This window comes from Lonchura striata, chromosome 4, assembly GCF_050655825.1.
Source record: "Lonchura striata isolate lonStrDom1 chromosome 4, ASM5065582v1, whole genome shotgun sequence".
Classification (NCBI taxonomy): domain Eukaryota; kingdom Metazoa; phylum Chordata; class Aves; order Passeriformes; family Estrildidae; genus Lonchura; species Lonchura striata.
Genome location: NC_140706.1, coordinates 9,571,320 through 9,584,317, shown reverse-complemented (window position 1 = coordinate 9,584,317; position 12,998 = coordinate 9,571,320). Strand labels below are relative to the sequence as shown.

General features: G+C 36.7%; 1 protein-coding gene across 2 annotated transcripts in view; it reads right to left on the bottom strand.

The window, feature by feature from the left end:
• HTT (huntingtin) overlaps nt 1-12,998 on the bottom strand; it is a 77,003-nt gene that overhangs the window by 25,521 nt on the left and 38,484 nt on the right. For both annotated transcript variants that reach the window (XM_021550734.4, XM_021550735.4), the window contains 9 exons: nt 12,812-12,973; nt 11,875-11,930; nt 10,955-11,103; nt 10,180-10,316; nt 8,126-8,242; nt 6,610-6,732; nt 5,843-6,081; nt 4,381-4,523; nt 1,286-1,493 (listed from right to left, as the gene is read on the bottom strand). In XM_021550734.4, coding sequence (XP_021406409.3) covers nt 1,286-1,493; nt 4,381-4,523; nt 5,843-6,081; nt 6,610-6,732; nt 8,126-8,242; nt 10,180-10,316; nt 10,955-11,103; nt 11,875-11,930; nt 12,812-12,973 — 1,334 coding nt within the window. The remainder of the gene's footprint in view (nt 1-1,285; nt 1,494-4,380; nt 4,524-5,842; nt 6,082-6,609; nt 6,733-8,125; nt 8,243-10,179; nt 10,317-10,954; nt 11,104-11,874; nt 11,931-12,811; nt 12,974-12,998) is intronic.

Genomic DNA, 12,998 nt, shown 5'->3' with positions numbered 1-12,998 from the left:
CTGCTTATTACTTCTTCACACAGTCTAAAGAACCAAATGAGTTATTTAAAAGAAAAACATGGGCTGGGCTGTTGCATCTCTGCTAGGATGATAGAACCTACTACTGTATTTTCTTCTCAAACTAAGCCAGTGCTCTTGAACATTTAGTCTAGTGTCAGATTAAAAGTGATAACCAACCCAGAACAGAAATGATACTGGTAAATAATAAAAAAAAAAAAATGCTCTTTTAGTTAACAGAATCATCAAAGTTGCCTGTAAGATTATTAAATCAAACCTTTAACCTAGCACCACATCATGGCTCACCACTAAGCCATATACTGAAGTGCCACATCCGGACATCTTTTCAACACTCCCAGGGATGGTGATTCCACCCTTCCCTAGAAAGTCTTTCCCAATGCCTGAGCAGCTGCTCTGCTTTGCTCAAAATCCTGGTAATCCCATGTTTCCACAAATTAGAATAAAATATTTTCAATACCTAAGCTTGAACTGAAGCAAGAATTTTGCATTCGTGAAAGTATTGAGGCACTTGAATTGTAGAGTAAGACGAGACTGCCCAACACCCACTGCACCAAAAAAGTCTCTCAAATCATTTGTTCACCTCCCTCTAGAGTTGACACAGAAATACCCACCCTCACAGGAGGTCCCTTCCTTATCCACTGAGGACAAACCATTCCAATGCCTGACAGGTGGGATAAACTAACTTCAGACCAAGAGAATACCCATTTTAGAACCTATCTCCAAATTTCAGACAACTAGTGTTAGATGAGGTTATTACAGTGCTTGATGCTAATACCATGTTTTGACAGCATTTAGCAACAGATCACTAAGAACACATAATCCTGTAGCTAGAGCTACAGTTGTATGATCCGACTGTACTACCACAAACACAACAGTGTCCATCATCTCCACTGGCTGGTTAGTTCCTAGAAATATGAGGTCTCCAAATAAACATGAAACACTAAGTATTTTGCTGTAGTTGTTTCCATAGTTTCAATATAAAGTAGTACAAAGATGAAGTTTTCTTGCCTTAGAAGTGGAGAGATTACCTGGCAGTTCTGAGGAGCAACTGAGTGCAGGACACATTTCCTTAGTTAGGAAGTCACACCAATATCAGAAGAGACAATATGTACACACATGAAGTAAATGCAGAACTACATTTCATAATCTAAGCAGCACCACTCAATGGCCTGGCAGGCTTGGCAGAAAGCAGCTGGATTGTTTTAATATGATTTTATTAAATATAATTATATGAAACACACTAATAGGGAACAAAACCAAAACTTACTTTGGGGTTTGATGCACTTCTGACCACCAGTTGTAGTTGGTATAATTGACAAGAAGCAAGATGTGACACCAGAGGAGAACTAAAGAAGGATGAGTGGGAATCATGGACTGAACAAGGTCACTCAGACTTTCAAGTGTATAGAAACTACCATCAGATCCATCTCCTGTAAAAAGTCTGGTGGCTGCAGCTGTGATTCTTCGAAACATCCCTGAAAACAATAAAACCATGTTAGAGTAACCAAGCTCTAGTCTGAATTCTGAAGTTTTAAAATTATTCAGGGTAGAAATCCTGCAAGAAAGGTAAATTCTAAGCAGTTTTACAAATTTAAGATAAGTCATGAAATTTGCCCACAGGTGTAAACCAGAAATTACCAGCTCTCAGACTCCATAAACAATGTTTATATAGGTTTCATGACAATTCTCATTAATCTGATACATGAAAATCTTGATTAACTTAAAACTGTCACCTGTGGACCAGGGTTAGTTTGTTGTTTGTAAATTAAAACACAGATGTTCTACTTAAGAACCATGAGGTAACTACTACTCTACATGTTAAAGAACAACACCTATGAGTACTCTACTTCAGAGGATGGCTTTCCAAACACATTTAGTTGCAACTAAATTTATTCTCTTTCATCCAGTTTCTAAAGTGCAAAAATAGGTATTTCTGCCACTACCCTGAAAACATAACATTCAGCAAAAAAGCAGAAATTTGCTTCCTGAATGGCTGATTCCTATGTTTGTATGCCAAAACAAATGTTGGGAAAAAAGAAATTAGAAAATGGTGGGAAAACAAATTTGTTTAAATTTTAAACAAATTTAAAAGGTATTAAGGTATAGGACTTTTTGAGTTTCTATGAGAAGATAAGATCAGGACAAAAAAAAAAGTTTCTTTAGAATCAGTTAGGAACCAGGAGCTAATCAGAATAATGAAGGAAATCTGCAGTGTTACTTGATTTCCTTGCCAGACATACAGAAGAATGAAGCTGTAAATTCCACAGCCATGTGGACCAATTTAAGCTGCCCCCAGGACTGACAAACACACAATGTAAACAGCAAAGACTGGGAAAAATAGCTGAGTCTCAAATCTCTGGTTCCACTTATTAGCAAAGCAGCATTTGCTAAACGACACCATCTAGTGACTTCCTACAGTCATAAAAGCACTTGCATGCTCATCCTTTTACTTTGTCCATGCCTTTTATTCCTAACTTCAAAGAACAGACTGAGAATGTTCACTTATAATCTAGTAGCTTCCGACAGTTGGAAACACAGGAGTCAGCAATGCTCACATTCTGAAAAACCTCCAATGGGTGAGAAGACAAAACGTCCAAGTAGAAGAGTGGTTAGAAATGACAGAACACAGCCTATGTTTCACAGATAAATTGCTGTAAGCTACACCCATATTTAGGAGAATATAACTTAAAGAGAAAATAATTATGGAGCTTCTAACTGAACAAAAGAGAAGTCTTACAAATTCAAGCAGTTAGTTAATCCTCAACCTAAATAAACATGTTATGGCTTGAAAATACAGCCCAGGTATCTGAACAACTTTTCTTTTACTCTGTTACACCATACAGGTACTAGTGGTAGTAATATACCTGAAGTTATTTCTAGTTTTACATTAAATTAATTTCTAGAGATCATCCAATCCACTTATGCCAATGCTCTGCATGAGTATTTTAATATTTAATTTTAATTTTGCATGAAAATGCCAACATAATTCCTGGCAGGACTCCCAGAGGAGCCGGGAAGCCAGTCACAGTACCAGACCTAGCTGAGCATTTCTTTCAGTTATCCCCAACCCCCACTGTGGAAGGACCCACTGCCCCAGTTTCAATCACCACCTTCATTTTCTCATTTCATTGCTCCTGGCTTGACACCATTTAATTACTTTATGTCAAAACACCTTGGTGTAAGTTATTTGTTATAATATTTTATTCAAATATTTCTCCTAAACACAAATTAATATATACTTAAAACATATACTATTATAATTACATAATTTTATATAATAAAATAGTATAAAACATAATAAAATTATTACTGTAACAGACACATGGGAAGAGAACTGTCACTCTGTATGTCCAGAGTTCTGGGCCCTAAAGCACACCTAAAGCAAAGATTAATTCTGTGTTTCTTCACACACACTCCTAGAGTCTTTGCACCAAGAATCTCAGTTTGGAGAACTCCCATTTTACAGATCAAGGCACAGAACACAGAGTTCCTTGTCCCATGTCCCCAGGGAAGCCTATGAAGAACCAGGGACTTGTCCCAAGACCTTTTAAATTGAAGACAACTAAGAGTAAACCAAAGTTGCATTTCAGCTGCAAGCTGAAAATCAGAAGGCAAAAAGGGCAGTCAGAGCAAAGAAAGAATAAAACAAAGGCACAATAGTACCACTATACAGAAAAGAAGATGAAGGCATCAAGCTATGAACTAAGGAAGTGCCAAAGAGGTATTTATTGGGTATCCAGCAGAAGAAACCTAAGGGAAAATTCCCAGACCTGAAGAAAGGAACTCAAGACTGGCTAGCTGGAAAAAGCAACACCTTTCCTGGTTTTTTGGGGTGTTGTGTGTTGTTTTTTTTTGTTTTGTTTTGTTTTTTTTTTTTTGGTTGATATGTTTTTTTGGTTGTTTTTTTGTGTGGGCTTTTCCTTGTTTGCTTTATAGATTTTTATTAACTATGGCAAAAGCCAGGAACCTTCCCTGTTGTGAGTCTGAGCTAGTGGTCTGTGACTCAGTATTTTAAGCTAGACATACCAACCTTATCCCCCTCCAAATGGGATAAAACATGAGAAACACAGCCACAAATTTGGAATGCTTTGTGTCTTTTGGACTGAAAAATTTTAGACAGTTACAAGAAGAGATGAAATGTCACCATATATATTTTTTTCCACAAAGACAGAAGAAATGTGCAAAATGCGCCCTGCATGCATGAGCACCATGTTTAGTAAGTTCTCTACATGGAGTTGAGATACAACATCTTCAGCACTTACAAATTCCTTCCCAGCAGTTCAATGCATTTATGAGTTGTATTGGATGCAAAAACCACCCTAGCACTGCATGCTATGACATGGACAACATTTCAAGTACTACCTGATTTGAAGATATGTATTAAGCACATAAGCAGTGTGCCCAGCTCCTGGCAGTAGAAAGTATGTTGCTGCTCATTCATGTCCACTTTTAATTGCTTGGTAACAATATCTTCCAGTAGAATGCCAACCAGTTGCAGTAAGAATCTTGAAAGAAACACATATACAATCAATAGGAAAATTATCAATCTTTCAGAAAAAGATGAGGTTAGCCTATGAGACTTTGGTTTGAAAAATAAAATATGAAGTTATTCTCCATCCATCCTAAATAACATACTAAGTGAAATGCTACAGAACAGGTTAACCTAAAACAAATAGGATGCTCTATGATCACAAGCACATTAATAATTAAGTATTAAATCCAGATTCTCTCTCATCACCCACAGTCATAGTAGTATTCATATGCTGGCCTAACTCACTTACAAAGCAAATATTCAGAATGCTGTGATGTCTTCATAGTGATTTGCTAAAAGCAACTGACCTAAATCAAACTATAAACAATCTGTGACAGTTACCACAGCTCAGCTGAGCAGCAGTAATTCAGCAAGTCACAGTAATTCACCTGTTTACTCCACCACATCTATCCACACTCTACTACACAGGTTCTTTATCAAACTCCAGCTGGGACAACGTGTGCTGTCAAAAGAAGCACCAAAAGAGGGTATTTGAGGAAAGCCACCCTTCCTCCTGGCCATAACCATGACTCCATTACTTACATCACTGCTGTTGGACGTCAGGTCACAGTATGGGTGTCCAGAACACCCTCTTCCCTCTAGTCACAACCTTCAGAGTGAGCTGAATGACATGAAGCAGCATTCTATTCCTATCTGAAGTTCCTTACTTGAGTAAAATGTTATTATTTTCTTAAACCAAGAGCTATTTCAAATGCTTACCACCACATTAAAACATAATGCCTTAATGACAGATATTATGTCTACATAATACTGCTGCCATCTCTCCACACTTTTTTTGTCAGAATTATGTCACTGTCCAAGGACATCAATATGGGAAGCCAACTAGAGAAAGCTGAGTCTTAAAAGAAGTGCAGGACTAACTCAATAGATATGAATCCCACTGCTGCCAAGTTTCTAATACAGAACCTGGGCTTCCACTTAAAGGGATGTTTCATCATTCAGTCCCCACACAGAAAGGAAGGAAAGCAGTGAAGTTTCTGGACCTGATTTTCCTAAATCCAGGATTCACCCATTTTAACAGCTCTATTAGGTCCTTCACTTGGCTTGAGAAGAGGTACCAAAACAATTCAAAGTTCTACTAAAATCTGCTCAACTTCTCCATCTCTGTCCATCTCAATATTCCTTTCTCCACACACACTTGTCCCATATCAGCTTGTTAACAGACTTGATTGCATTTAGACAGAAGTTTTATATCTGTTAAATATTGCCCAATGTACTTCTGATTTCTCAGAACTCTTTACCTTTCCCCAGGTTACTCAAAAGACAGTGTACCTGGAAAATGTCTCTTCAGGTGGGTATTTCACCTGTTTGACCTCAGTGCGTTCCTCTGGTGTGGACAGGTTATTTTCTCCACATCTCAGTCTGTTGATTGCTTGACAAGAAATCAAGTATGGTGAGAAGGAAAGCTCTTGTATACGGGACAGAACGATGTCTTCTGTTGACTGTGAAATCAGAACTCTAAGGATAGCTAAAATTCCAGAAATCCACAGCTGGACAGTGCTCACTGAAGCCTAGCACAAACACACCAGAAATACACAAGATTAATTACTTCTGAAGTTAAATGACACAACATAGAAAGGCATTAAAAAAGTCAGCATTTTCATTAACTTGTAAACCCTTTTGAGAATGGAGTAAATCAGAAATAAATTTTAAGTTCAGATCTTAAAAAATGCTACTCCTGTGGTAACTGTCAAGCTCATATTCACTGATAAACAATGCCTCAGCTATAAAAGCAGTTCTAATACTTGTATAAGAAAAATGTCACTTACCTATAAAATTGCATTCTATTTTATTGTAATAGTACCTTCCTTTACATTCCTGATCCTCAACATACAAAATGAAGGAAAGTAATTCATAAGCAGAACACTCCAGTATCAAGTGCTCCCAGTTGGTAAATCACATTAGTTCTTACCAATTTGTTCCCAAATTCTGTTGCTGGTACTTTAACACCACTTAGCAAATTACTAAAGAGAAACACATTCTCTTTTGTTTTGCATGAAAGATACCAGATTCTCTCTTCTTTGAGAACAGTAGCTTACCATTGTTTTAGGAGTAACAAACATACTCCTTAAAAGCATGTCCACGGGGCGAAGGGATGAAGGGGCCAAAATTTCAAATAAAGTGTTCAATACTCCCAAAGCATCATGAGAGTCTATATGCATCTGTGAAAGAAAAACACAAAACTAATTTCTAATTGTCCCCTAAAGGTAACTTCAACACAAAATTTATACTCTGTGTTTTAAATATTTCTATAACAACCTGTAATAAAGCTGTTCTTTACAGTACAAAATTCAGAGCAATCAAAAGCTATAAAAGATAAATTTAAGTTTCACTGCAGGCCTTCCTAGACATGAGTTTTAAGAACATGGACAAAAATCTGTCATAAGAAATCCAATGTGCATACTACATATATTTCATTTGGAGAAATAGGCCTTATTCAGAAAATGAGAACAGAAGACTTATTTGTCATAAAATTTAGAGACTTTTTTCCACACTGCACATCCTACCAGGTCTATTTATAGATTGCAATGCTGGTCACGATTAAACTTAAGCAGGTAACTAGGAGAAAAGAAATCTAATAATCAGAAAAGTGAACACCTACAGCGGTAGGACAGCTTACTTGAACAGTTTTTTAAACAAATTATAAAGCAGTCAACTGCAAAAAGCAAAGGACTGGACTACAAATCTATATGACCCTATCATGCTAAAATAATTTGGAAGATGATCATGTGCAGTCACACAAAATAACAGCTATTTCACTCTGTCAGCATTTTAGCTCTGCTCTAAAACTGTTGTCTGATCCTGCCCACTCTCCCCAGCCATGAGATCTCCTCTCAGGATTGGGGAACTGCCATCATGGAGCAAAGAATATCTGGGGCTAGAGCACCTCTGCTACGGAGACAAGCTGGGAGAGCTGGGGTTGCTCAGTCTGGAGAAGGCTCTTCCAGTACCTAAAGTGGCTACAAGAGAACTGGAAAGGGACTTTTTGCACAGGCAGGTAGTGATAGGACAAGGGGGAATGGCTTTACACTGAAAAGAGGGTGGATTTATAACAGGAAGAAATTCTTTGCTGTGAAGGTGGTGGGGCACTGGAATAGGCTGCACAGAGAAGGGAAGGCTGTCCCACTCCTGTAAGTGTTCAAGGCCTGGTTGGATGGGGCTTTGAACAATCTGGCCTGCAATTAGACCCACTGTAGCCACAAAAAAAAAAAAAAATAAATCTGACATTCTATGAATATGGGACCATTTTCACACCATTTTAGTAAGTGTTCTGATACAACCATGTACCTAAGAGAAACAGAATGCCCTTCCTCTGGAGATAGTCTTGATCATACTGCACATACTTCATGCATTTAAATATCAACTTCATCACTTCCAAGACATAAGTCTACCTTGCAGCAGTTGTTTTTTCCATATATGGCAACCACAATTTCAATATAATTTGTCTTCATACAAAAAAAAAAATGAAAACTCAAATACTCAAAGCCACTATTGATCCATACATTACATCAATTATTTAAGGCATTTATAGAATTAGAGCAATCATATAAGCACCTGCTGTTTTGCAAGCATTGGGAGAATGATGTCAGCTATTTGCCGAGACAATCTCTTCCATTTGTCTTCATTTTCTTTATGACACTGTTGCAATACTAAGATGAACATTTCTAGCACCTGAGGAAAAGTGAAAAAAAAAAGTAAGTAAACACCCATACTAACAGAAAACATACCAGTTATATCATAGTAGAAAAGAACATTCATTTCAAACACCTACCAAAAAGACAAAAGGGGAAAAAAAACTCATATGTGACAATTGCACATTTATTTTTAAGACCCCATTTTCAGGTTAAAAGCCTGTTCTTAGTTACAAGCTTCTTAGTTGTGGTTTTAAAGAATTTTCTAGTTACTTTCATAAACTAGAAAAAAAAATGTTTGCCTTGCACTTTTTAAAATGGTATTTGTCAAAAGACTACTCAAACAACTAGAAAAAAAATCATAAATCTAAATACCACATCACTTATTCAACAAAACGGAGAGGAAGAAAGAGAGCAATTTTCCACATGTATACTCTGCCTTGACTCTAGCTCCAATAAAGTTTAAATTTGGTCAAGGAAAAAAAACAGAATTTTCATGGGGCTCATCCACCTGAGATATGTCACTTTCATATAAAAGAGACAACACAATGGAGCACTTCTGGTAGCTGGATGTGTTAGAGGTTTGAGGGTTATAGAGACCACACTTTTAAGGACAAGCAGACAAGAGACACAGCAAGCAAAAATATTAATATATGGACTGGGAAGGGGGACAAAAGAATCTGTTTCAGGAAACAAGTTAGAGCACTTGTAAAAGCAAATTCAGGTAGTTGAGATTAGGAGAGGGATACTCCCAGGTGATTTTCTTCCCAAAGACTTTTTCAGGAGAGGAGATAGGAGCCATTCCAGGCCACAACACTTAACTCTGGAGCTCCATGGGTGGCAGCTCCTGTTGTGACAGAAAAAAGCTGAAAGCTGCAGCTCTGGGAACCTCTCAGGGAAACCACTCCAGACCATCCCAGGCACAGCCAGGGAACAACAGAACAGCCCAGGGTTGGTTTATGCATATTGCACCAGCAGAACAGGGTAGAATAAGAACTACAAATGGGATGGTGTGGGAAGAGCAGTGCATGGGTGGTCTTTAATAGGTTAAGTGTGTCAGAAGGGGATCTGCCAGCAATTGCAGTACCTTATATAACACAAAGTTATTCACTATTTCACATCATGTGTCTACAGAGTGTCATTTCATACAGTTATATTAGTCATTTTATGATTATAAAACTACAAATTCAAAAGAAAATGTGGATACACAAAATTACCCCAATCTGAACACGCAGTTCTAACAAATTATTTTGACAAGATGTACTGACTTTTTTCTGAAAATACAGTGCTTACATTAGCATACACTAGAACTGCATTTTCACATTATGAAAGAAAGGCACATTAGGTTTGTTAAGCACCTGAATAAGCAGTAAGATCCCATGTTGATCATGACACTTCTCTCAAAATTACTTTTATGTTTTTCTTTAAAACAAAGTGTATTGACAAAAGTCATTGTTACACTCCTACAAAGCAGAAACATGTTTTCCAAAGTCTGGGTCAAAGTTGTAAGTCATAACAAATACCTAATTACCAGTGTCATTACCCTGTTCAAGTAAGTGTTTTTCAAGATATTGTTATAGTACAGCAATACCTAAATCATCTCCATGCAGCATCTTTCCTAATTTTAAACTTGTCTCCTTCTCCATTTTATTCCCATTCTTTTAAGTTTTTTCTCTCCCACCAACCTTCTGCTTATTCTGTCTGCAACACAGCCAGATCATGATCCAAGCTGGAGCTTTTTAGTTTTTGGCTTGACTAGGAAATTCTACAGATATGTTATTTGACCTGAAATACTAATTTGTAGTGCAGAACCTTTAAAAATCTTTGCATACTTTCTATATAAGAAAAGATATCACAGAGTCCAGCTATCCTATTTTTGTACAGAAAATCATTAATATTGCCTGAAGCACTTTTAGCAGTCTCAGCAATGTTACCCTTTCACAGACCAGAGAGGGACCCTTCATCCTCCTCTCCTACCTGATGGTACTGGATAAGTCTCAGCAGCATTGACACTACAACCTCCTTCTGAGTTTCCAGTTCTTTTCCAGCATCAGCTTTATTTGTTCCTCTTAACACAAAGAGATCATGAACAATGGGTTGCAGAGCTGGTATTGCTGAAATAAGATGTATTTCTTTTAGTATGAGACAAGTTACTCCTGAACAGTGATTTCTTGAACTAAAAGTTCAGTTACTAAAAGTAAACTGGGTTGTAGCTCATTAAAGGTTTTACCCATACCTAAAAACCTACAAACCCCATATTTATCATGCATAATGATGGAAAATGTTTTACTTTTTTTAGAAAATTTAAAATTATGGACACATTTGCCCATTCTTACAGAGCTTTAAAAAAAGATATTTTTATAAAGTATTTCTCTGCAGAATCACTGGGAAGTATGAGAGAGATGCTTCTACTAAAAGGCCAAAAGTAGAAGGAAATGGAAGTGGGCAAAAATTAAAATCAAAGCTTTGCACATACTGCTAAGTTGTGAACTTCTTACTGAATAAAGTTTCAAATAAAAGCTTTGTTGCAATTATGAGCAATGCAAAACGTGAGGCAGCAGTGTTAGTATGATGTAATACATTTCCTGAAGGAATTAAGTGAGAAGTGAGAAGTCACGTTTTAAAAGTTAGTGTCTTCTGGAACACTCAGCATGATAATAGTTTTCTGTAGCATAGCAGTCAACACTGGATTTATTGCTGAACTATTACTAATAAGTGTTGATGCTTTTTTTTTTTTTTTTTTTAGAATTACCATGTGTAACAGCTTTCCTCCCACTGGCCATGATACCATCACACAGCTGAATGATCTTGGGAATTCCAATTATTTGTTTGGAATGATATCGTTCATAAGACAGCAACACCAGGAAAAAGAAGATATTAGGAATAATTGCTTCAGACTCTCTGAAAACAAAACAAAAATTTCAAGTGTCAAGTTTGAATTGCACAGCTTAGTTCAGTAAAACCTATCTTTTTACAGTCAAAGTTTTTTTGAAGAATGTTGTTTTGGTTTCATACAATACTTCTGTAAATTTTGTGCCCTGTTCTGTACAATGAGTTTTTTTCTCCAGGGATTTCTTTCAATCTTTGACCATTAGTTATGTCTAATGAACATTAGATTGTTTTGTAGAAGATCCACAGAGCAAAAGAGCAACTTCTTTCTTCATTAAAACTCAAGTGTGAGAAAAACCAGAAATAACTGATGTAAAAATTTCACTGCCTTGCTTATGACCTATTAGGTACTATGCAATGTGTACCAGGTGACCAGAGTACATATGGATTCACTCTGAATCCACAATAGGAAGAAGTAGCTCTCCCTTAAGTAATTGCATGTAGCAATGAAATGCTGATTTCTCAAAGCATAGCTTTGGGAGGAGGGCCCAAAGGAATGGGTTTACAATACCAAAACAGAGAAACAAAACAACACAGTTGAAGATTATTATTATTTACTATTTTACTTCCTGACTTCTTCAGTCACATGGAACCTAAGATATCTGAAAGAGTTACCATTGGAATAAGAAAATAAATTAGCACATTGCCCAGAAGAGAACTCTCCCTTTCTCATAAGGCAGAAATAACCAGCAAATCTAATCACTACTTGTGACATATCACTTATCTATCTTTCAGAACGAGACAGTTGCAAACCCTCATTAATCAAAATTGTCAATTTCATACCTGAACTGTCCTACTTCAATGTATTCAAACTGCTTTAGCACAAATCCAATAAACACCTAAAGAGAGAATAAAGTGTGCATCAGAACAGACATTAATTTCCATTTGAAACCATTTTGACAGTTATAGACAGGCACTGAAAATCATTTGCACTATATTATGAAATGTTCTCTGTGCACTTACAGAAGATGGAGAAACCTGCTGAAACTTATTACAGCTTGCATGAGCTTGTGACACGTTTAACCTGTTGTCTGTACATTTTTAAGTATAGCTTCATCTTTCACTCATAAAATACAATATTTGAGGTATTACAATCAAGAAGTTAAGAATCAGCCAAAAATCTAAACTGAGATAAAATCCAAAGCACTTAAGCTTTTAAAAGAATTATCTCTTTATGAACTTACAGAAAACTTAAGTATTGCAAGTCATGTTCATTATAAACCGGAAAATAACTGTAGTAAATAAAACACTTCTAAGTAAACTATTTAAATTTAATGTTACAAATTCACTGCTTCTATGGACAGCTACACAACTGTATTTGCCACTAGCTCCCCTCACTGCAATTAACATCAAACAAAGTTGTCAGCCACGATGCTCATGATCAGTCATAAGGAAGTCCATACTCTCAGTATGGAAGAAGGCATTTCCATTTGTAAATGAAGTTTTATTTAATAAAACTGCATTGTCCATATCATTTTATTCCTAAAGTCCTTCTCATGAGCAGTTCTTAAAGTTGTTGCAGAACTCAAAAAGTCATTTACACCCAAAAAGACCCCAGAAGTCTGAAGCTATTTGTGACTGTGGGGCAGGAAATTAAGTCTTACCCTCCTTTAAGTCTTCACTTTTAGTACAATGAATGGACTGCTGGAAATATTTTGCTGCAGATGTTAATTGAGCCTGAGATCTGTATGACAATTTGCAAATGTGGAGAGGTACCAACCTGATCTGAATCCAGAAGACAGTAGTTAACTCGCAGCTGAACCAGTTGAGCAAGCAAGTCTAGAACTTGTCTCTGCAGCTGTACCGATGTTGTTGTTGTGTATTGTTTCAATGCTTTTATGACAAGGGGTTCAAATAAACGAATGTGATTGTGAATAGCATTCTGTAATAGAGAGATTTTAAAGTAA